The sequence below is a fragment of the Cajanus cajan genome, chromosome 3 (assembly GCF_000230855.2).
Source record: "Cajanus cajan strain Asha chromosome 3, NIPB_CcT2T_4, whole genome shotgun sequence".
In the NCBI taxonomy this organism is placed as follows: Eukaryota; Viridiplantae; Streptophyta; class Magnoliopsida; order Fabales; family Fabaceae; genus Cajanus; species Cajanus cajan.
The window spans coordinates 11871344-11897017 of record NC_138519.1 but is presented as its reverse complement, the minus strand read 5'-3'; the positions used below and the strand labels follow the sequence as shown (position 1 = coordinate 11897017).

Genomic DNA, 25674 nt, shown 5'->3' with positions numbered 1-25674 from the left:
TAGCAATTTTTAAATTTTGATTTTAATTTTACTGTCTTATAGGTGTCGGAGCGTTTTCTAAGCTTGGAGAAGATGTTGGATGAGTATACATGCTTGAAGGAACATAAGGCATTACTTGATCAAGAAAGGGTAGCAGTAATGCAAGAGAGAAACAGGAGTCAGATTCTATTGCGACACATTCAGAATGCCATGAACACGCACAACACTTTTCCAAGGCCACCCCCACCGAATGTTGCCGTGATGAACGCAAATAAAGCAATGGTTCCTCAACCAGGAGTTTGTTCCCAAACTCATCCAGGTACGTGAGGATGAAAAATAGGTCATTATTGAATGTTCTTGTTTTAATTTTTAAATGTTGGTCGTGAGAAGATATTTGTGGAAGTTAAATTTATCTATTGCAATGGAATAAAATGAAAATAATGTTAAGTTGTTTTATCACGAGTCAGTGATCAAATAAATTATAACACATACATTTTGTCCACCAGTTATTGAAAGTCAAAATATTGAAATAGTGAATATTAAGAGGAGTGTCTTTATACGTTTTTATGGTTATTGTTATGTGCATAGCTAAGTAAAAAGAGTTGGATGTTTCATGTTTGAATTCGGTATTAATTAGATATAACTTTGTTTTAATATTGTAGTTTTAGAAAATCAATCTTTTCCTAATATTTTGTTATTTTGCTAATAGAATTGAATTGAATGACTCATTTGAATGTTTAAATTTTGTTAAGAGAAGTCTTATGTCTGAAAATTCTGATTGATAAGTAATCAGGAAATTATGTTTCCTTCTTTTAGTACTTTACTATTGTATTTGACATGTGTAAACTAAATTTATCAATTAATAGTTGAGTTCACCATAACGTATTGAAGTGACATTTTAGGATAAAGTTTCAATTAAATTGAAAGGTGACTTGTCCATCCACTTTTCAGGTTGTCTTAAGATGCATTAACATTGCTATATGCTTTGCTTTCTTAGGTGTTTCTACCGTTAGTACTACTCCTCTTCCTTCGCCAAATGTGTTTAATATAATGTCACTACCCATGCCTGTCAATACCAATGTGGGAACAAGAAATTTGTCTACACCCATGATCAGTGCATCTAACAGGAAGAGAAAAGATAGTGAAGCAGTGGGCCTCCCAACTGCTTCAAAGAAGCCTCGTGGTAGACCTCCCGGTAGAAAAAATAATGTTCAAGGTATTGTCTCCTAGGTGGTACATCTATTAAGTATATGCTAGGTTTTCAAATTGTCATCAGTTACAGTTTTACTCTCCATTTTCAGGTCAAAAAATACTGTTAAGTAATGTTGTCCATAATGAAGTAGCTTCTCAACTCTTTTTTTGTAGGTCAATCGTCAGTCGTGAAGGGATCCGAGGTTCAAGGATCCAGTGTTGCCAAATGCTTGTTGAATCAACATTCATTTTCTGTTCCAATCAAATCACCAGAGACAGCTCCAGCTCCAGCTCCCAGGGCAGATTCTTCTCCCAGTGGTACACATGTTTCTCCTATCAAGATTTCTCCAGTGAAAACATGTAATGCGGATGCTACTCCCACTGTGATTTCAATACCGAAAGTTACAGTTAACCCTTCAAAAGAAATGGCTTATATAGAGGGAAGTAGTTGCATTTCTCCTGTCAAAGGTGACTCAGACAAAGCGAATGAGAGGGATCATGTAAGGAGCACATCGGATAATGTTGACACTTCTGACAGGCCTCAGAGCTTGGACAAACCATTTTCTAACACTGCTGACATTGATTCAATTGATATAGATTTCTTTTTAGAAAACATTGATTTTTCTGATCAACCATATCCAACTTGGTTATTTAATATGTATACTAAGTAAAAATGCTTATTGTTTTTGAGTATTCTGCAGTTTGTACATATTACGATTTGTAATTTAATTTTTTAATTTTATAATTTTTTTAACTTAAATATGATTTTAATTCCTCAAATTTTAAAAAAAAAATATAATAGTATTTAAGTATATATAAGGTCTATTTTTTATATATATTTTTGTAAAAATTTATAAATAATTTCTTTTTTATTTTTTCTATCAAAATATTTTAATTTAATGTTATATGTTTGCTTTTTATTACTTTTACAATGATTAAAAAAATGTCCTTAATATTTGACATGACTCATGAAAGGATTCAATGAAAGCTAAAAGTTCATCTAACACATCTATAGACATTACTGAAAAACAAATATCCTGATCAAATCCACAACATCCAGATGTTTTTAATGAATGATGAGATCAGTTTTTTATCATACAATATAATTTATATTAAATTTTACTGATATACTTTTAAATATCAAGAGTTACAACAAGAAAAGGTCCCAACATTTTGATAAAAATAATGAATATTAACATACTAACATCACTTCAAATGTGATTTTTAAAAAAAAAAGTTTATTATAATATATGAAAAGGTAATTCTACATTTTAATCAATATTTTTCTTTTATCCTATATTCAATAAACTATAACTTTAAATTTAGCTTATATTTTTTTTATAGAATAACTCACATTATTCTCTCAAAATCCTAAACTCTAAACACCTAATTGTGTCATCTTCTTTAACTTATGAACACACTAGTCCTATTTTCAACCAAAAGCATGATATTTTTATAAGAAAAAACCATATTTTTATAAGAACAAACTATATTTTTGCTATGAAACACATTCGATCATACTAAACATGCATTTCTCATTAGCAAAAATAAGAATAGCTAGCTGAAATAAAAATAGAGGTTTCGACAGAACCAACATTTTTAATAGAAAACGTGACTACAACCAAATCGAAATAAGTATCAACTAGTATTTAAGTAACTGATAATTTTTCCACTAAATTTTGGCCATTTTTCTTTTGTAGTCACTAGGACTTATTACTCGATAAAACAAAATATATATCTAATGACTTCTCTCTTCATCAAAGTTATTGCTTTTTTTCTCCTTATGTGTCAAATCATGGTTGGGCTTGAACAATTAGAAACATAAACTTTTCCAATGTAATTTTTCTTATAAAAGTACGGTTTGGTTCTTCCTCATCTAGCAGCAAATAATAATTCTCAGTTTTTTTTTTTTTTTTTTTGAGAAAAACCACTACTCATCCATATGAATAATATTGTGCATAACTTTAAATGTTGGATTGACAAGCGAAATTCCAACCGTGATCTTTTATTTTCTTCTTTCAATAGTGATTTTATTACATTGGAATGACATCATATAACCATTGATCTTACAAGCCTAAACACTAAAGTTAGGTTTTTATTCATGGCACATGCTAAAGATCGAATGGTTGTCCGTTGATGCAAAGGGGTTTCACGAATTTGATCCAGATCAATTTGAATTCTCGTGTCCACAATTCTTCCCCTTCCTTTGAGACACATCCTGCATCTCGCTTTCCTTGTCTCGTTTACAAACGTTGAATAAACAGAACAGTTCTCACGGAAACTAAAAGCCACCATAACACTGTATCTTGCTTATGCAATTTTCCGTCAACATTTTTTTTTTTTTGGAGTAGAGCACTATAAATGGTTAAGTTCCTCATTGCTGGCCACTTTTAAAAATGTATCAATATGTCATACCTTCTTCATGTTTATTTGTCTTCGGTGTTTGAGAATATGAAATTGTATTGATATCAAAAGCAAATTTGTCTTCTACACCAATATTCAAATCTGTCAGATAATGAAAATGCATCATTTGAAGCCATAATTGTAGATTAAACATTGAATCAGAATTATATATACCGTCCAATATGATTACTATCCATTAAGAGGTTGACCTCTTTCAAAAGATGTTTTACACACAAATCCAAGAACTAAACTCCTATTCATATATTCAAGATACAAAATTATCTACCAACCATGTCATACTATATTTATTGAGAAAGAGAAAATATATAAAACAACTTGACTCTTATTGCAAGTTAGTGGCTATAACAATTACATAATTTTTTTAATTTCCTAATTTTTGTAACAGTTTTGGATATACCATCTAGTTCCTATTCAATTATTGTCGGTGTTGGTCAGCAATTAGAATAATGGAAACTGGAAAGATAGGAAAGAAATTAGGGATAAATTTCCATTTATCTCCTTGTCAAGTGTACCAAATTATATAATTGTAAGTAGTTTAATGATAAATATGAGTATCGTCTCACAAAAGATTTACGTAATATTTGACAAAAATTACTAATTATGCTAAACTGAGCTATAAAAAACAAAAATATTGATTGATTGCACGAAATAAAGTGCTTGAATATAGATAAATGTTATAAAAAGTCTTTTTGATATTTTTACAAACACTTAGAATGAAATAGTTAATTTTAAAACAATAATAAAATATCTTATAATTTAACTTCAACAAACCTTATTCTCATATTTACAAACAAGTTCAAGCAAATTATAATTTAAAATTTATCAATCACTCACAAGTATAATCAACCCTAAATTCCTTACAAGTTGGAACCTGAGTTCCTTGATTAATTTATCAATTCCTTAAATAACTTAACTAAGAAATCAACTTTAAAAACAAGAGCTTAAGAAAGACTAATGACATTTACTTCATTCCTAGAGATAAGCAGCATTAGTTGCTCTACTTTAGTTTAAAGGTTCACAAGTATTTTCCAATCAATTTAAAATTCAAGGTTCAAGTTAAGGAAGATCAAACCATAACAAGTATTAAGTAAAGAAGATAGCGTAATAAAATTGAAAAACAACTAAGATTATGAACTTAGAAAATATACATGGAAATGAGTTAAGTCGCATCAAACTACAATATGAGAGAGTTTAGCTATATATAGACACATAGAACACTACAAATGGTGAAAAAAAGGAAAGGCTTGATCTTGAAGGTTAAAGAGTTCTCCAACTGTCACACACTCTCTCCAAAAAAGGTTATTTAATGATTGCCCTCAAACATCCCCCATTTAGGTTATAAAATCTTTTTTCTCATCTCAATAATGTTATGTCAGCAATTCTAGCGTTAAGCTTTAGTTTGCATGCTTAACGTGAGCACTACTAGAAAAATTAAAATTAGAGAGGGAAAAAATCTGTCACTAAACTTCAAAAAATCCGTCACAAATCAGTTAGTGACGGAATTTGTGACGGAAATGATTCCGTCACAAAATTTGGCGTCACAAAATATTTAGTGACGGATTATTTTCTCCGTCACAATTAGTGACGGAATTAAGGCGTCACAAACAATATAATTTCCGTCACTAACTTGTAACAATAAATGTTTAGAAATTAATAAAAATCCGTCGCAATTTGTGAGGGATTAAATCCCTCGCAATTTGTGAGGGATTAAATCCGTCACAAACTGTGATGACTCTAATTAAGTAGAATCCGTCACAATTTGCGAGGGATTAAATCCCTCGCAATTTGTGAGGGATTAAATCCGTCACAAACTGTGATGACTTTAATTAAGTAGAATCCGTCATAATTTGCGAGGGATTAAATCCCTCGCAATTTGTGAGGGATTAAATCCGTCACAAACTGGGATGAATCCCTCACTAACTGTTGATGCCTAAATCTGAGGAAACCATTGTTTTTAAGAGTCTGGTAATCGATTACCTATACATGTAATCGATTACCAGACATCATATGTTCGAAATTTACTTATTAAAAGGTTCTCTGGTAATCGATTACCCATTTCTTGTAATCGATTACCAGAGCCTATTATTGAAAAAATTTCAATCAAAACAAAAATATCAAGTCTTTTTTATGAAAATGCATGATATCATTTAAAATGAAGATAAAAGAACAATACAGACATCAAGAAGAGTTCCCAAGATTAATGATGTGCTTAATCGGCAAGACAACACATGAAAAATAATGAATGACCTCTATCAGTGTAACTATGACAATAAAGCTTCATTGGAGTATATCCATAGCCATGATACTTTTCATCATTTAGAGATCAAAATCCACAAGGCACACATTTAGGCAAAGAAACCCCTTCAAACAATACACATGAAGCAACCTAATTTTACTAAGCTAGATTGCTTATATAGTGATGACCTTATACCTATCTACCAAACATACAATTAATGCACAGTTTGATCCTAACAGGGACTATTTGATCCTAACAGGTGGATGGGGTCTTTTTTTTTTTATCAATAAATTCTAATTATATAGGTAATGAGAATCAAAATGAAATAAAAGTTGAACAAATTTTAGTGAAACAGGCCAAATTTCAGACTGATTTGATCTGAAATCTATACAATACACAATCCTCAAATTTAGAGCAAGGTAGAAGAGGATGTATGTTCTACTAGGCAGTAGACAATAAAAAATAAATGTAGAGATAGTGCTGCATGAATGTTAAAAATAATGATATAATGCACAGTTTAAACCAAAAAATGACATGTACTGAAATAATAAAAGGTTTACAAAGTATGCAGCTTGGATGAGACTGAGAAGCAAACGAGTTTCATTTATATTTTGGTAACCCATGCAAGCTGTCAATACAAGCTAACTGCTATCAAATGTGGACCCAGCCAATGACTGAAGTAAAGTAACTGCATCTCCAGCATCCTTTGTTGTTACCAATGCTGGACCTACAAGACACAGTGAAGTGAAATTAAGTTCTGTGAAGATATGTAAGGCTAAAGCATTGCTAGTTTACTTTTTCAAGAACTACTATATATAGTTTGAAACAAAAAATAGTTTTAGCCAGTACCATATAGCTCCATTAAAGCAATTGCAGTTCTGAAGAGCATGACTCGGTTTCCTTCAAAAAGGAGCACATCCCACACTTGAAGAACTGAAATCCAAATAATTACAATAGATCAGAAGAAAGCTCCAACAATAGTGTACAGATGCACATTTGACATTGGCACTTTTGTGAAATAAGTCTAAGCTATTCAACTCAATAGATAGAACATTAAACCTGACCACTTTCCCAAGGAAGCATGTTCACAAAAATGGACAGGAACCATGGTCCAGTAACCCATGCTACCTACACTCCCAGATAATCAAGATGATTGGCTGCAAAAGAAGTACACACAAGAATATAGCAAGAAATGGAACATTAGAAACAAAATTCACTTGGTGAGTTCAAAGGCAAAAATGAATTAAAATAGTTTACAAACCCAATTTGGGAAACCTCTCCCTCACCAGCTCCTCAAAAACAAGTTGATCCACCTGATACAATGAAAATGTATTTGAATGAATATGAATACAGGTCAAAATGTCTATAATAGTTATTCATGTACATTGTTTAATTTAATCAAGAATATAGAGTAAAGAAACAATACCTGGGATTCTATCATTTCCTCTGAATAATAGCCATCAAAATAATCATCTAAAATGCCCATCAAGGTCCTGGGGAAAACCATAGTTAATGATGAAACAAAAAATTAGTTCACATTTGTAATGTAAAGCAGCTAAAGATGGTGCATAAGCATAAAGCAAGCAGTGAGGCATTCCTTCAGCGCAACAGTGCTCATCAAACACCGCACCAGTATAATAATGATGCTATATTCATAATTTATTTTGAAAAGTGCACATTCTGTGCATATATATACTCTAGAAATCTACTCATGTAGTTATCTAAGGACATACCAAAAGACATTTTCTTCAGGCATCAAAAGTAGCAATAAGCCAACAAAAAAATTCATGGCCTGCAATATAAATTATTTCAACAAGCTAAATCAGTGGGTTATAGATGCCATCAACAAATATCATGTCATGTGAGAAGGCATATAATAAATGACAGACATAAATTATTTAGTTATCCATTTTATAGGACAGATTAATACTATTCATGAATCATACACATCACACGTGTGAAGGGTGCCTGTGTGGCATTAGAGCCCTTTGTTGCTTCAGTTGAGCATGCTATCTTAAAACAGCTCTTGCCTGGTTGAGGTAAGCCACAATGTAGTTCCTAATTCTTCTAATCAATTACAACTTCAACAAAATGTTTGAGAGGATGTGCATACACAAACCTTCTATTAGACTTGGTACGCATTTCAAGCCCAAAGGTCTTTCACAATAGAAGGTCTGTTTTGGATATCAAGTATACTATTTCTATACCACAATGACGCAGATCATCTTCAATTCATTCTCGTTTGCATTAGAGAAACAATCACTGCCACAATAATGAAAAATAAAATCAAACATGGTGCCAAGAAAAGCCATCTGGAGAACTAAGATAAACATAAATTTATTTTCACCAAACTAAACAGTTAACCAAGAAGAATTTAAACTCACCTAAACCCCACTGTCTTAAGCAACATCTTGAGAAGCTCAATGGCCGAGCACTGTTTCTTATAACTATCAGCAAGCACTCTCAGATTCGTTCCTATTTTACAAATGCGTTCTCTCAGCACCTCAGAGAAGTCCTCAACAGAAGCTTCTATGGCACCTTCAAACCCCACGCCCAACAAGATTCGCGCCACCGCCTTCTGTGCCAGCTTCGCCGCTTGCTCAGGCCCAACCACTCTCCCACTCCCCTCACTTCCAAGTTTCCCACGGCCCAAGCTTATCAATAACCTGATTGTACCAGGTTTCAGGGAGTTCAGATTCGACGTACCTGGATTCGGTGGCTTTGGATTGATTCTGCGTGAAATTAGAAGAAAAAGAAAAGAATGTAAGTGAAATAGGAAGAAACAAATTAACGGCGAAAGCGAAAGTGAAAGCGAAGAGGTAGGGTTTTTGTTTGGAGGACCTTAGAGTCATGTTGCGCGTTGTCGAGGGTGAAGTAGACGTCGTCGGCGTGCAATTGAAGGTAGGTAGGGTTGAGGAGGTGGAAGGAGGGGTTAGGGTTGAGGGAGAGAGAGGCGAAGGCTTTGTCGAAGAGGAGGGCGCGGACACGGAATTGGAGAGGGATGTGAGTGGTGGAGCTGATGAAGGAGTCCCAGGCGGAGGGGGAAGAGAGGAAGGGGGCGAAGTTCGCGTTGGTGGAGTCGCCCAGCCATGTTCGCCACACGCCGCACGGAGTTTGGGTGATTGTTGATGATGAGTCTTTGGACCAGTTGGGGTTGGGGTCGTTGAGGGAGGAGGTGGTGGCGCGTGTGGAGAGGGCGCGGAGGGAGGGGGTGGCGGGGAGGAGGAGGCAGCGGAGGGAGGGGGAGTCCGCGAGGGAGATGCGGCGGAGGAACGAGAGGGCGGAGAGGGAGGGGGGTGGCAGCGAAGGGAAGGGGAGGCCACGAGGGAGATGCGGCGGAGGAACGAGAGGGCGGAGAGGGAGGGGGGTGGCGGGGAGGAGGAGGCAGCGGAGGGAGGGGGAGGCCGCGAGGGAGATTTGGCGGAGGAACGAGAGGGCTGAGAGGGAGTGAGGAGCAGTGGCTGAGAGGGAGAGGGAGCGGGAGAGGAAGGGGGTTAGGGTTCGGGTTTTGGGGAAGACTGAGTGGCGGAGAGGGAGAGGGAGAGGGATAATGGAAATGCAAAAATATATTTTTAGGGAGAGGGAGCGGGAAAAGTAAAAGAGGGAAAATGATTAAAAAAATTTCAAGAAAGAGTGGTGCCTCTCTTTAGGGTTTAAACCCGTTCCTCTCCTCTCTGTGCGTTTTAAAAATATATTTTTTATTTTGAAAAAAAAAACTACCATTTTAACTCCTATAAATAATATGAAATAAATATCTTTAAAATACAATTTTTTTTAAAATTACTACCTTATATTTTTATTAATTAAATTAATATATAAATAATATTTTGAATTTAAACTTGAAAATAATGATTAATATAATTTAATTTAAATGCAAAATCGTAGTATTTCAAATTTAAAATAATAATATATTTATAATAACAATAATAATAGTTCAATTTTGAAATTTTAACAAAATTTTAAAGTTTTATGTACAACACTTTTTCTTTGGATATAAAAAAATGATATTCTCTCTAAATAACTACATAAAATCTTCTAACAAAAACAGAAGATCGAGTAATACCTGTCATATTAATATTCTCTCTAAATGATTTAACACAGCTGGAGGTGTGGTGGCCGGGGAGAGACTGTTGGAACGGTTTAACACAAAAAGAGGTGTGGTGGCCGGGTGAGGGACTGTTAGAATGGTTAAAATTAATTAAATATTTTTATCAAACAAACTCATTCAGATTTTAAATTTATTTACTATCTTTCATAATCAAAAGAAATCCAATATTAATTCAAAAGATAATAAAAATTATAACTAAAATCTTTATAAATTTTCTAATATTACATTTAGTATATATTTAAATTAATTAATTAAATATTTGTATTTAAGAAATTGTTAAAGATTTTAGATTTTTATTTTAAAGTTTTTATTTTATTAAATTAATTAAATTTTATCACTTTTTAATAAAGTGAGTGAATGATAATGAATTAACTAAAATTCAAAAATATATTTTAATTAAAATATTTTTTTGGTTAATACAGTAACTAAAAAGTATTATAATAAATAATTAAACTAAAAAAATAAATTTTATAATGGTTATTTTTTAATGATGTTAAATTAAATATTTTAATTATTTTACAATAAATTAAATTATAATAATAATAAAATATGTTAATTGATATTTTAAATAAAATATATTAAAATATCATAACCAAAAGAAATCAAGTATTATATCGAAAGATGAATAATTGATTTAGTATGTATATACCTAATTTTATTTAAATTATATATTGAATTTAATTTTTACGTATGAATTTTTTATTACCGAAACAATTAAATTCTTTGTTTAAATATATTTATATTATAAAAAATATAAATTGTTAAGATAATTCTATAAGATATAGTTTAGATATACTAGTTTATACTCTCTTAATTTATTGTTTAGTTTCCTTAGTCAGTTTTATCTAAATTCCTAAACTTTAGGGATTGATTATGTTTTATGTCTATTTATTTTATTGTATCCATCAATTCAATAACATGAAAATCATTCAGATTCAAGTACTAAGGAAACTAAACTAGAAATTAGGAGAGGATAAACTAGTATATCTAAACTATATCTTATAGAATTATCTTAACATAAATATATAACAAAAAACACAATATTTTTTTAAAAATAATGTAATTTACTCTACTCACATACAAAAATTAATAAACGTACAAAGTAATCAAATATAAAGATAATAAAATAATTTAATTATTTTACAATAAATTAAATATAAAGATAATAAAATAATTAATATTATAATTACTAGCAAGAAAAAAGCACTTCGTGTCTGCATTGTATTAAAAAAAATTAAAAGAAAAAAAATAAAAAATTACTCATAAAAAAGTAGTTATTAAAAAATAAATAAAGGATAAAATAATTCATGTAAAAATAAAAAGTAAAAGTAATTATTGTAAAAATGATTTATTAGTTTCAAATTCTTAAATTTGATTAAAAAAAAATTTTCTAACTTTTTAACATAAAAGGGTATAATGGTCCAAAAAAAATGGAGACCAAAGTAGTTACTGAAAATTATATTCCCTTTATATATTAGTATAGATATTAAATTTACAATAATATATTGAAATTATATATATTTTTATTTATCTTTTTAAATATTAAACTTGTTGATTTATATAATAAAGTGAAATTTATAAGTCTAAAAATTTGTATACTTTTATTTATCTTTTAATCAATATTAAACTTGTTCCAAACATAGCTGTTGTACCTTAAAATGTGATTCCAGAACGGGCCGTTCTGGATATACATGCTTCTTTTGTTATTTTTCTTATATTTAAATATAAATGTATAATTTTAATATCTCTATGGTTCCTATGAGAAACCTAAGGGAATGCATTTGTAATTGTAAGAGACAATTATATGAGTCAGATGTTTATTGTATGGATTAAAGTGCTCTGTGGGTTCTTAAGAGAACCATGAGAGAAACAAACAAACTATACAAGTTTATATTTTGCTTTTTGATTGTTCTGTTGTATTCTTTGTTGCATGAGATGTATGAATATCTATTTAATTTCACAAATAGATGAGTTTTGATTTGAATTAAACATGTTTGATCTCTTATTTCATTTCAACTTTTGAAATATATATATATTATTTATTTTATATTTTTCAATAAATAACTAAATTAATACTTTTGATATATATAAAATTAAAAATTATGAAATTAGAAAGATATTTTTTAATAAATAAATAAATTAGTTAATTATTATTTATTTTATATGAATTAACTGAAATTTTGAAATATATTTTTTAAAAAATTAATTTTTTAGTCAATACGGTAATTAAAAAGTATTATAATAAATAATTTTAATTATATTTTATCACGTTTTAATCAAGTGAGTGAATGATAATAAATCAACTAAAATTCTAAAATATATTTTAATTAAAAATAATTTTTTGGTAAATACGGTAAGTAAAAAGTATTATCATAAATAATTAAATTAAAAAAGAATAAATTTTATAATGATTATTTTTTTAATGATATTAAATTAAATATTCTAATTATTTCATAATAAATTAAAATAAAAATATAATAAAATATGTTAACTGATATTTTAAATAAAATATATTAAAATATTATAATGAAAAGAAATTTAATATTAAATGAAAATATTATATAAATCATAACTAAAATTATAATAAATATTTTGATATTAAAGAAATATGTTTTAAAGTTTTATAATAATTATTAGTATTTTAATAATGAATATTTATGAAAATTAATTTTTGTAATATTTTGATTTTTAAGTAGCTAGAACGGGTCGTTCTCAAACTGTAACAGGTCGTTCTAGACTACTAAAATAGCCTATTAAAACTAAAGCAGAACAGGTCGTTCTAACACATAAATTTATGATCAATACGCAAATACAGAATGGCCCGTTCCCATAGTGGAACGGGCCGTTCTAATCTAAACTACTAAAATAGTCAGATGTTTATTGTATGGATTATGATGGGTCAAAAAATGTGACCCGACCCACTTTTGACCCGGCCCACCCGGGTTGAACCCGTGGTGGGCCGGGTGACCCACCTGACCCACTTACCAACCCATCCCCTAAACCCACTAACAACTCACTTAACTATTTATTATTATATATGCATTATTTTAATAAGATATCATTTTTTTTATCGATAAAGATATATAAAATCAATGTTAAATAATATGACATTACTATAAATTTATCTATCCAAACCTCTAATAAAATTTAATATTCATGAATAATCAGTCTTATGAAAGATTTTTTATTTTTTATTTTTTTAATTTTTTAAAGTTGCACACTTATTAATTTAATTTTAATGTTGTACCATGATACTTAGTTTAAAAATTTTTACTTTACATTAAATATTATTTTATATTGAAATTTATTTTAAATTATAATTTTTTTAAATAAATAAGGCGGGTTGGTGGGCTGCCCGTTTAGCCCACCAACCCGTCGTGGACCGGGCTGGGCTACAAAATTTTAGATAATAAACTTGGTGGGCTGGGCCGGGTTGCCCCATTTAAAACATGGGTTGAGGTGGGCCGGGCCAAACGGGCCGGGCTAGCCCGTTTTGACAGCTCTTGTTCAGGTATATAAAATTAGAAACATATTTTGTAATAAATAACTAAATTAGTTAATTATTATTTATTTTATATTTGTGGATATTATCTTCTTATAGTTATTTTAATGACTTTTATAGAATGTTTTAAAGTATCAGTTATTGGTCATGTAATCGATTACCAGTGCATGTTTGCTAGTCCTGATATATGTAATCGATTACGGAGAAGTGTAATCGATTACCAGTGCTTATCCACTTATCTGGGCATAGTGTAATCGATTATCGGCTACTGTAATCGATTACCAGTGCCAAAATGCAAAAGAACTCAAAAGGGTGTAATCGATTACCATAGTCATGTAATCGATTACCAGTGCCAAAAATGTAAAGGATCTGAAAAGGGTGTAATCGATTACCATAGTCAGGTAATCGATTACGCGACTCCTCTGCACTTAAAAAAGTGCAGTTCGTCTTCTTCCTCACGAAAGAAAAAGATTATGTTATTCAATTTTTGTTATTTGTGTTATGGTATGTGGGGTAGAGGGTGTCACACAAATGATATATATTTATTATTAATAAATACATAAAATATATATATATATATATTTATAATATTATTCATAAATTAATATCAATAATATTATTAGTATATTTGTATATAAACTAATAATTTGATAAATATAACTTATTATATATTAATATAGTTTTACAAAAATATAAATATACATATCTTATCTACTATATTTATATTTTTGTAAAAGTATATTAATATATACTAAGTTATATTTATCAAATTATCAATTTATCTATAAATATACTAAAAATATTATTGATATTAATTTATTAGCAATATTAAATTATTAATAATATATAAGTTTTATTTATTTAGTAATAATAAATATATATCATTTGTTACATTAATAAAAATTATAGTATATGTTAACTTAAATAAGCAAATAATGGTATAATTTTAAATTATTATTATTATTATATATATATATATATTAAAATTTTAAATTTTTAATGAGAGAGATTCAAATTGCACAATTATGATTTTTGAGAGACTAAAATTGTTCAATTAAAAATTAAAGGACTAAAATTGGACAATTACAATTCTTTAGGGACTAAAATTATCCAATTAAAATCTTAGGGATCAAAATTGCACAATTACAATACTTGAGGGATCAAAAATGTAATTAAGGCAAAATTAAATTAATATTTTTTTTATTATTTTCACAAGTTTTTTTTAAAATATTTTTAATGAATGTCTTAGTTTCTTATGTTCAAAATTGACAATTTTTTATTTAATTAAATGAATTTCATAATTTTTTCAGTCCTTTAATGAAATAAAATATTTTTAATTTTATTATTTTTTTAAAAAAAAATAACATATTTTCTTTAATTATGCATAATTCTTAAATATAAAAGTTTCATAAATAAAATTTAATATTTTGAGAGGGAATAATTTGTGACAAATTTTTTCACAAAATATTTTAACCTATTTGTGACGGAATTTTGAGAGGGAAAAATCCGTCACTAAATTTTTTCATTTTAGTGACGAAATCTGTGACGGATTTTTTAGAGACGAAGCTCATTCCGTCACAAAATCCGTCACAAACATTTTTTTTAATTTAGTGATGAAATTTGTGACGGATTTTTAGAGACGGAAATTTTTCCGTCACAAAATCCGTCACAAATCTTTTTTTTTGATTCAGTGACGAAATTTGTGACGGATTTTTAGAGACGGGATATATTCCGTCACAAAATCCGTCACAAAAGTCATTAAATTCTTGTCCGTCACAAAACTTAAAAATCCCTCACAAAATCCGTCACTATTTGCGATGCTATTTTTTCCGTCACAAAATTCGTCACAAATATTAATTTTTCTAGTAGTGGAGACAAGGATCAACTAGCACAAAGCCCATGGGATTATGACACTAAGCATGAAACTCAAATTCTCCTCTGGAAGGTTAACACTGGGTGTGAGTTTCCACACTTAGTGTGGAACTTGAAATTTCTCAAATGATTCTCTATCAGGCTGAGGATGAGCGTGAGACTAAGGCTAAGCGTAGAGACTTAGGCAAAAATTTCTTCTCTCTTGAATCTTCACCAATTGTCACTTTGTTTCTCTCAATGTTTACCAACCTTCTTCTCAACTACAAAATAACAACAAAAAGATTGTAAGTAACCTACTAATGTGAATTAAAGACTATAGTTAACTTTCTACAAATTTGTTATCACCATTGCTAAGTGTACCAAATCGTATAAGTAGTTTAATGAAAGTATGAGTATCGTCTCCCAAGGGACTTGTGCAACACTTCAAAAATTCACTTGTTATACTAACTAAACTACCAAAAAGCAAAAAGAATTTGATTTGTTGTAATAAATAATGTAAGCAAACAATGTGAATGTTATAAGAATTCATTTTGGTATTTTTGTAAACACTTAGGGTGCAAAACTTGATTCTAAAACAATATTAATAAATGTTGGGGTTTGACTTCATTAAACCTTCCTCTCATGTTTATCACTGAGCTCACAATAATCATCATTCAAAATTTATCAATCACTCTTAAAAATAACCAACCCTAATCCCTTACAAGTTGGCATCTAAGTTGCTAAATTAACCTATCAATTACTCCAAGAAACCAGTTTTCAAAACTATAGCTTAAGAAAGACTAATGACATTTACTTTATTCCTAGCAATAAACACCATTAGTTTCTTTATTTCCATTCAATGGTTTAAAATCATTTTCCAATCTCTTAAAAACCTCAAGTTTGAGTTAACCGTGATCAAACCATAACAAACATTATTGACAGAAAATAGAGCAATAAAAATGAATAACAACTAAGATTAATCACTTAAAGTTTACACATGAGAATGAGTTTAGTTACATCGAACCCCAACAAGGGTGAGATTAGCTACATATAGACATGTAGAACTCTATAAAATGGTAAAGAAAGGAAGAAGCTTGATCTTGATGGTTCCAAAGCTCTCTAACCGCCACTGATGGAAGACTTGCTTTGGAACCGGATTGACGTTGATTCATCTTCAAGCTTCTCCCTAGATCTTTGGCTCCTTGATTCTTCTCAAGCTTTTCCAAGGCTTCCAATGGAGGAGAAACCTTGGATTTCACCAAGGTTTGGTGAAGAACACTCTTCAAGAGGCGCTACTCCTTGGAAGAGAGATAAGCCACTTCAATCCTCACCACACTCTTGTATGAAGAGGATAAGAGGATTGGATGAATATCAAAGAGGTTGGGACTTTTAAAAAAGAGAAATTGGTTGAAAATTTTCGGAATTCACTCTCATATATCATCAAAAGTGATTACAAAAGTAAGAAAAAGGTTTATATAGGATGGGGAAACTTGTGGTGCAAGCTAGGATAACTATGGTTCAAGAAAACCATGGTTAGCTTGGCTTGACTGTCCTAGATGGTTTAGGAGGCTTGTGGATCAAGCTTCTAACTTAGAAGCTTGGGAAGCAAGCTAAGTTAGAAGCTTGTAGCACAAGCTTCCCAAGTGTACAAGGCAACCAAGTAATTCGGCCAAGGAAGACAAGCTAGGCGGCCCACTTGCTTTTTTCCATATTTAATCCAATCCAAAAACTTGGAGTTGGTTTAGTTAGGTTCATGATATGAAGGTGAGACCTAGCTAAATTAATTCCTTGGAAAATATGGATCAAAACAAGTCTAATATGTAAAATTTGGCCTAGACCCAATCCAGGCCCAATTACTAGTTGCACCTACACACCTTGCTATTTGTCACCCCACTTTTACTACTGAAAAATACAAAAATGAATGACTTATAATACAAGGTCAAATGGAGCAAAAGTCTCCAAGTAACATACCCTAAACTCCTAAAGGATAACCTAAAATAAAAGGAAGAAAGTGCCTCATAAATACAAAGGCAAAATACACCTATACAAGCAACTACTATGTACAAGTATCATACAATGTATATACAATAGAGACTAAGAGACTAATAAGAGGAATTATAATCAATGCTCATGAAGAGAAAAGGTCTAAGAAGCACCTCCTTTGTAGAAGCCTCCTCCAGCCTCCTAACCATGGACCTAGTTAAAGGTCTAATGGCTTTCAAGTGTGTAGCCTCCTTGGATGGTCCTCCATCAGCCACTCAGACTCCAAGAAAGGTACCTCCCCTCTTCTGTCCTTGAAATTCCCCCTTTTAGGTCATAATTTTTTTTTTCTTATCTGAGTAATGACATGTCAACACAATTAATGCTAAGCGTGAAGGATTGGTCTAGAAGGGAGTGACTTTCTGGAACACTGATGCTCAGCACTGATGGTGTTTTTGATGAGGTTTTATCGCAAACACATCACTTGGCAAGTGAACCAAGTTTCGAAGTAGTATTTAAAGATCGTCCTCAGGGATTTGAGTGATTAGTAATTCTTACTCTAATGATTTAAAAGAAAATGATGTTCAATTTGCGGATGAATGATGATAAATTAAAACAACACAGTAAAACAAACGTAGTAAGGATGATGATTAAGAAACAAGGATTGGTTCGGAAGCACTTGCTAACTCATAGATCTTCTTAAAATAAATGCTATTCTAATTCCATTATTTCCACGTTCATTAAGTAATCTAACAAGATTCCTCAAGGTTGAATCCTAAAGTCATTAAGCTCAAAACATGATTCCTCTATGTTTTGAGTTCAACACTTCGCATTAAGAACAAGAACTTGAACAATGTGACTAACCAAATCAAGTCTATCCCTAGAACAAGAATTGATTAGGTGCAAGATTCAGTTCGGGTTTTCAAAAACGTTTTCCAACTGGATTCAAAAACCAAAAATTCATACAACGGGTGATCAAGCCGATATAAGCATTAAGTAAAGAATCATACACAAATAATGAGATTAAAATGCATATATTTAAGAAGGAGAAGAGTTAGTAGTTACATCCAACCAATCCTCAATGAAATTAGCCACTCATGGCCATTACAATTTCTCCAGCAATTTCCATAAGAGATTACAAAGTTGGAAGTGAAAAACCAGAGAATTTGGGTTCCCTCCTTCGTGTGTATGCTATAGCCCCCCAATCTGTGTGTTACTTAAAAAAAACACTTGCCCCCTCCAATTGGTCTCTAGCTGTAGCCTAGTGGATGTCCAGCTGTAGCCTCCATTAGTGGTTCAATTAGTGGAAAACCACTAATTATTTTTCCCTTTTTCCTTGTTTGTTTCTCCTTAATTTAAGGCCCCTTGTCTTTCTTTTTAATTTAGTGCTCATGTGCTTCTTGTTTCTTTCCTTAATTTTTGTCCCCCACTATTTTTCTCCTTAATTTTGGGCCCCACATATGTTCTGTCCAAGGAAAAGTTGGGATTTTTAACCCAAGGCTGCAGCTCTGGAATGGGGGCTGCAGCTCTGGAAGTGTTTCCATACGCACAAGGCTTCAAGGCTGTAGCTCTGGAATGGGGGCTGCAGCTCCAACTCTCTGGAATTGGTCTATATACGCACAAAGCTTCAAGGCTGCAGCTCTGAATCTGAAGCTATAGCCTTAACTCTCTGGAACACTTCTTTTTGGTTCATGCTTCATGGCTGCAGCTCTGGTTTTGGGGCTATAGCCTTGGATTTCCAATTTCATCAAAACCTACACAAAAAGGAAATATTTTTAGCCAAAGAAACTACACTCTTGTAACTCCTTAGATTAATCTTAGTTCATCTATTTGGAGGGTTAAACATAACCAAAATTACTTATATCTCATCCAAAATAAGTGCCAAATTAAGCATAAAAATATGCAATTTGAGCACTTATCAACTCCCCCCAACTTACTCATTTGTTTGTCCCCAAACAAAGGTTCCACTATGACTACAAATTGACAACACTTTCTAATTCACAAATTGCTTTTATATCAACAAGAGAATAAGTCATCAATTAATTCACCTTCATTAAATTAATTCCTACTCACTTGAGGTGCCCACATTTTCAAGCATACTTAATCAAAGAATTCACAAAACAAATCACAAACTTGAGCACTATGAATCAATGATTGAATAAATACTCCTCACTGGTGTATCTCTCCTTGGGTGAGTGTTTCTCTCAACTACACTCATCATTTCTATGAACATAAGCATTGATATCATCTCTCCATTACCACTCTTGAAAAGAAGATGAAGGATCTCAAGGTCTTTTGATGGTTGTAATGGGGCTTGGTTAACAAAGAAATATGATTTTTCTGGTTAAACAAGGTTCAAAGTTCAAACTCTAGAGAGCACAATAAACATAAGCAACAAGACTCAAAATTTATTCACTCTTCAATTTTCAACGCCAACCATATCTCTCGGCCCAATTTCTACCTTCACTTTTCCCATATTTACCCTCACAATCTATTGACTCAATTGCAAGAATCCCACCTCTTTTGAGACTTTTTGTACATTAACTTAGTTTTTTTTTTTTTTTAACTTTTTATGAAGCTATTTTGAATGGAGTTGTACAGTACAATGATAACATTAGAGATGTAATTCTCACTTTAACACTTCACAACATGGTATTTCTTTTCTTTTTCTTCAACCTTTGACAATTTTCACTCCCCCCAACTTAACCCACAATCATTTTCATCATGCTCTCTAAGGTTTGGTTAGGGTGAGGAATTTATGATTGGTATAGGCTTAAAGGTTGAATAAAGGGTAATGCTCAAATGGGTTTCAAACAAAGATTTTTCTCAAATGAAGGTTAGCTGTTTGGTTATAGGCTCAACAGATCTTCAATATGAACAACATAATGCCTTGATCTTTTCCATCACTTCTTACAAGAGCAACAATTTCAAGAATCAAACAATGCAAACACATATGCTATGATGGTGACTCTCAAACATATAAGTGTATGTATTGGGTGTTCTCACTCACTGGCTTGGCTCAATAAATCCAACCACTGACCTTTCATGTCAAGTTAAAGAGATGCTCATGAATTCTAAGATTATGCATGAATGATAGAGTGCAACCAAAAGATGAGTATTAACAACACTTTTTTTTTTTCGGTGAATTTAAAGATGAAAGTTTTCTTCTTGCTGATTTGAAACAACTTGACTTGTCTTTCAAAAAGAACTGAGTGTTTCAATAGTCAGTGATTATTCACAAACTAGTGACTTTCCACAAAAACCCCAAACGTTTATTAGTACTTGACCTAAGCACCACAAGCCAAAACAACACATGCATAATTATAACATCCAACACATAAAACCATAACTAACACAAAACAAACAGATAGTTTAAACTGAACAAGCTAGCAATAAACCACCATAATATTTAAATACTAAAATTTAAAATTGCAAAAAATTAAAATGAACTTTTCTCCACAGTCTGTCTCAAAAATCCTCTGACTCGGATTCCTCTTCTTCTCCTTCCTCTTCTTCCTCTGCTTCTTCATCTCTCTCAACTTCCTCTTCCTGTCCATGCTCAGCAGCAAGTTGTGCACTATGAACTCCTGACTGTTGCACTCCACCCCCTCCTAAGTATATAGGACTGTCCCCAGGCCATAAAATTTGGTCAACAAGGGTTTCTAAAGTAGGCCATGGATAGAGACTTCCTGTTTCAGTTTATTTCAAGCACAATTAACCATGTGGATGATATGCACGTCAAAAAGCAAAGATTAATGTGCCAAAAATTAACATGGAGTTGAATTTCACATGGTGTTCTTGCAAACATTTCCACAAACACTTTGCATGCACCTTAAATAAGCATTTTTTTTAAGCAAACAAAGTGTTTCATTCACTTCAACAATTCAAGAGTTCTTTTGAGAAATTACAATTTAAAAATCACATTGTGCTTCAAGAGGAAGAAGAAATTTGAAAGAATCGCATGTAACTAGAGGGGAAAAATCTATGAAAAAAAAATTTACCTTTTTAGTGTGATTTGAAGGAGAAGAGAACTATGAAATATTTCATTAATCTCCTACCAACAAGAGAGACTCATGAGAAGAGAGTGGGAGTATAAGAGAGTGTGGAAGGGTTTAGAGGTTGAGAACATGAAAAGAGAGTGAAGAGAAGTGTATTCGTAGCTTGGAAGTGGAAAATGGGTCTTAAAATCACTTAAAAATTTTGGGCATTTGAACCTGGGGCTGCAGCCACGGTTTTTGGAGCTGCAGCTACAATGGTGGCAGAGATATTGAGCTTGGGCTTGGAAATCAGAGCTGCAGCTGCGTTTTTTTTTTTTTTTTTTTTTTTTTTTTTTTTTTTTTTGCTCTCATGTGGAGCTTGGCAGAGAGTTACCGCTGCAGCCGTGAATGAGGGCTGCAGCTCTGGACCCCTGGATGTGAAACAGAAAATTAAGGCTTGAGCCTTAGATCCGGGGCTTGAGCCCTCATATCAGAAAATTTTTTTTTTTTTTTTCAAGTTTTTCTGCTAAATCCGCTGCAGCCGTGAATGAAGGCTGCAGCCCTGAGACTTGAAACTTGAAATTTTTACTTCCTTTTCACTCTTTTATAGCTCTCACCCTCTCTAAAACTTGTTCCTACACTCCCACATTTTTAACAGCTATAATGAACTCCTAATTAACACAAACAATCACACAATTAACCAAGTGCAACTAACATGACACACAAAATATAAGATATGCAATGACACATGAATATCATACATTCAAACATGCATTGATACTACCATATCATTTACTCATGAAGCCTAAATAACACAACAAGTAGTAACCAAGATATGAAATTAGCAAAACACAATCATGCAAATCATCAAGCAACATTCATACTGATATCAAGCAATTCTATGAACAAAAACTCTTAATTACTTACTATTCAAACTAAATTGGGAATCTAAAAATAGAAATCAAAATAAGAACGTGCTAATTTAATGTCTTTAGCTTGACAATCCTGTTTGTTCATGGCTCCTTCAAATGTGTGCTGGTAGTGAATCTCTCCACCTCACCACCCAAATAATGCTTGAGCCTCTGACCATTAACTAGCCAAGTCCTTCTAGAGGCAGGATCTTCAAGTTCAATGGCTCCATAGGATTTGACAGATTTAATTGAGAAAAGACCTGACCACTTAGATTTGATCTTCTCAGGGAAGAGTTTCAACCTGGAATTGAACAATAATACCTGCTGGCCAGGTTGGAAGTTCCTATTCAGAATCTTCTTGTCATGATATATCTTGGCTTTGTGCTTGTAGGACTTAAAAGACTCATAAGCTTTCAATCTCCTTTCTTCCCATTCATGCAATTGAAGCTTTCTTTTCTCCCCTGCTGCCTTCAAATCATAATTTAAGGCCTTCAAAGCCCAAAATGCTTTATGTTCCAATCCCACTGGAAGATGACAAGCTTTACCAATGACCTTTTCCAATTCTTCATTAGAGATAGGCAAAGCCTTCTCTAGTGGCAATGAGCTCTTGAAATCATTTTGAGTTTCCAAGTACACATCATCTAATACATCAATTCTAAAGCAATCTTTGTTGCCTTTTGGAAACTTCGTTGTTTCAAATACATTGAAACTCACTTCCTCATCTTGGACTCTCACCTTCAGCTTTCCATCATCCATGTCTATGATAACTCTAGCTGTCTTCATGAAGGGTCTGCCCAGAATTAGTGGGACTTCCGAATCTTCTTCCATGTCCATGATCACAAAATCAACTGGAAACATGAACTTGTCAACCTTTACTATCATATCTTCCACTATGCCATATGGAAGCTTAATAGATCTGTCTGCCAACTGTAAGGTCATTCTTGTAGGTCTCACTTCTACTTCTCCTATCTTCTTCAGCATGGATAAAGGCATCAAATTAATACTGGCTCCAAGGTCTAAAAGTGCCTTACCCACTGATAGATTACCAATTGATACAGGGAGAGTGAAACTGCCTGGGTCTCTAGATTTTTGAGGTAGAGACTTTTGTATAATAGCACTACAACCTGCCTCAAGCTCCACAGTCTCTTCTTCAAGAATTCTTTTCTTCTTAGTTAACAATCCCTTCATGAACCTGGCATATGTAGGCATTTGTTCCATGGCTTCAGTGAAAGGAATATTAATTTGTAGCTTCTTGATGATGTCCAGAAACCTTGCAAATTGTCTTTCCTTCTCTTTCTTAGATGGGGCATGAGGGTAAGGTAAGTCTTTAATAGGAACAGTAGAACTAACTTCCTTGCCCTTCTTTTTATTCTTCTCCTTCTCAATCTCATTTTTCTCTCTTATTTTCTCATTATTTACACTCTCACTCTTATTTTTTTCTTCCTCATTCTTCTCAATCTCTTCCTCAACCCCCGTCAATTCAACATTTTCTTTCTTTTCATTTTTCTCACTTACCCCAACATCACTACCTACCACCTTTCCACTTCTTGTTGTTATGGCTTGGCAATACTCCTTGGGGTTGGTCTTGGTGTTGGCTGAAAATGGGCCTTTAGACATGTCAGCTAATTGCTTAGCTAGCTGACCCACCTGCACCTCCAAATTCTTGATAGATGCCTCTGTGTTCTTCTGATTGTTCATAGACACCTGCATGAACTGGTTCAGAGTATCCTCCAACTTGCTGGTTCTTTCATGCATAGAAGGATAAGCAGGCTGATGTTGCTGTTGTTGTTGTGGTGGTGGCCTATTGGATGGTCCAGCTTCATTCCTCCATCCATAACCTTGGTTGTTGTTGTTGTTTCTCCAACCTTGATTCCCCTGCATATAATTGTTAGTGTTATAATTACGGGAATTAAAATTACCTCCTTGTTGTTGGTTCCCCACATAGTTGACCTCTTCTTCATTTGGAATTTCTGAACAGTGACCATTGGGATGATCTCCTCCACAAAAATCACATTTTAAGGAAGGATTTTGTTGGGTTGAAGAAGAAGCAATAGCATGAAGCTGTTGTGGAATCTTGGCCATCTGCTTAGTCAATACTTCAATCTGTTGGGACAGCAATTTATTCTGAGCAAGGATTGCATCATTAGTGCTAAGATCAAGAACTCCTCTTTTATGAGATTGGTGTCTCCCATGCTCTGCTTGGTGATCAGAAGATGCCAGAGATTCTATGATTTGAGTGGCTTCCTCTGGACTCACAGTCATCATAGTGCCACCAGCTGCAGCATCTAATAACATCTTCACCTCAGGCTTGATTCCATTCACAAAGAAATTGAGTTGAGCTATATCTTCAAACCCGTGGTTAGGACATTTCCTAAGCAATGACTTAAATCTTTCCCAGGCTTCACAAAATGGTTCATCTGCACCTTGCCTGAAAGTAGTAATTTCTGACTTGGCCTTAATATACTTGGATGATGGATAGAATCTGTTCACAAACTTGTTTTCCACATCACCCCAGCTTGTCAAACTCTGATTTGGGTGAGATTGTAACCAAACTTTAGCTTTTCCTGTTAAAGAGAAGGGAAACAACCTCAAATATACAGCTTCCTCATCGCCTTCAGGAATTCCCATAGTTCCACATAACTCATAGAAATTTGAAAGGTGTGAGTATGGGTCTTCATGATCAAGGCCAACAAATTGTTGTGAGCTAACCAAGGTAAGGAAGGCAGGTTTCATCTCCATGGCTCTAGAAGTGTTTGGAGCTGCAATGCTAGAGAAATGTCTAGGACCCTGTTGTTGTGCATAATCACCTAGGGTCCTTCTGGGAGGCCTAGTTGGTCCATTTCCACCATTATTATTTCCTGTTCTGTCTTCAGCCATTGGTTGATTTGGTGAAGTAGAAGAACTTGGAAAATCCTGCTGTTGTTCTAGGATTCTCTCTAACTGTCTCAGCCTTCTTGTTCTGCTATTATTCCTCCTTGCTGTTCTTTCAATTTCAGGGTCAAAATGCAATTCTTCAGCTGGAGTTTTTCCTCTCATACAATTTTAAGAAATCTGCACAGGAAGGTGAATCCACAAAACACAACAAGACAAATATCTCTATATTGTAGCTATTCACAAAATGGATTATCTACACAATTGCAAAATCACAAGATTAAAAATTACTAATTAGCACCAAATCCCCGGCAACGGCGCCAGAAACTTGATGGTGTTTTTGATGAGGTTTTATCGCAAACACATCACTTGGCAAGTGAACCAAGTTTCGAAGTAGTATTTAAAGATCGTCCTCAGGGATTTGAGTGATTAGTAATTCTTACTCTAATGATTTAAAAGAAAATGATGTTCAATTTGCGGATGAATGATGATAAATTAAAACAACACAGTAAAACAAACGTAGTAAGGATGATGATTAAGAAACAAGGATTGGTTCGGAAGCACTTGCTAACTCATAGATCTTCTTAAAATAAATGCTATTCTAATTCCATTATTTCCACGTTCATTAAGTAATCCAACAAGAT

The 25674-nt window shown here is 32.6% G+C and overlaps 3 protein-coding genes across 3 annotated transcripts; 1 reads left to right on the top strand and 2 right to left on the bottom strand.

Moving 5' to 3' along the window:
• The first annotated feature begins 980 nt into the window (after positions 1-980).
• On the top strand, positions 981-1841 carry LOC109794172 (uncharacterized). The gene is made up of 2 exons (XM_020353648.2): positions 981-1195; positions 1345-1841. Exons 1-2 carry the CDS (start codon positions 1030-1032, stop codon positions 1839-1841), a joined length of 663 nt encoding a protein of 220 aa, XP_020209237.2. The 5' UTR covers positions 981-1029.
• A 235-nt stretch (positions 1842-2076) lies between these two features.
• On the bottom strand, positions 2077-9900 carry LOC145956052 (uncharacterized). Its single transcript, XM_083071611.1, has 7 exons — positions 9871-9900; positions 8672-9267; positions 8215-8562; positions 7257-8092; positions 7092-7143; positions 6680-6987; positions 2077-6557 (listed from the first exon to the last, which is right to left on the bottom strand). Exons 1-4 carry the CDS (start codon positions 9898-9900, stop codon positions 8032-8034), a joined length of 1035 nt encoding a protein of 344 aa, XP_082927737.1. The 3' UTR covers positions 2077-6557; positions 6680-6987; positions 7092-7143; positions 7257-8031.
• Positions 6472-7972, bottom strand: LOC145956053 (uncharacterized). The gene is made up of 7 exons (XM_083071612.1): positions 7910-7972; positions 7564-7622; positions 7257-7323; positions 7092-7143; positions 6890-6958; positions 6680-6763; positions 6472-6557 (listed from the first exon to the last, which is right to left on the bottom strand). The coding sequence occupies exons 1-7, from the start codon at positions 7970-7972 to the stop codon at positions 6472-6474; spliced, it is 480 nt and encodes a 159-aa protein (XP_082927738.1).
• Positions 9901-25674: the final 15774 nt, after the last annotated feature.

Coding starts and splice junctions, on each gene's coding strand:
- LOC145956052 (XM_083071611.1), bottom strand. CDS start 9,900: ATGACAGGTATTACTCGATCTTCTGTTTTT. Junction 8,563..8,671: donor ACGCGCAACATGACTCTAAG/GTCCTCCAAACA, acceptor AATTTCACGCAG/AATCAATCCAAAGCCACCGA. Junction 8,093..8,214: donor CTTAAGACAGTGGGGTTTAG/GTGAGTTTAAAT, acceptor TTATTGTGGCAG/TGATTGTTTCTCTAATGCAA.
- LOC145956053 (XM_083071612.1), bottom strand. CDS start 7,972: ATGCGTACCAAGTCTAATAGAAGGTTTGTGTATGCACATCCTCTCAAA. Junction 7,623..7,909: donor TCAAACATTTTGTTGAAGTT/GTAATTGATTAG, acceptor TTTATATTGCAG/GCCATGAATTTTTTTGTTGG. Junction 6,764..6,889: donor TTCCTTGGGAAAGTGGTCAG/GTTTAATGTTCT, acceptor TTTGGATTTCAG/TTCTTCAAGTGTGGGATGTG.
- LOC109794172 (XM_020353648.2), top strand. CDS start 1,030: ATGTCACTACCCATGCCTGTCAATACCAATGTGGGAACAAGAAATTTG. Junction 1,196..1,344: donor TAGAAAAAATAATGTTCAAG/GTATTGTCTCCT, acceptor CTTTTTTTGTAG/GTCAATCGTCAGTCGTGAAG.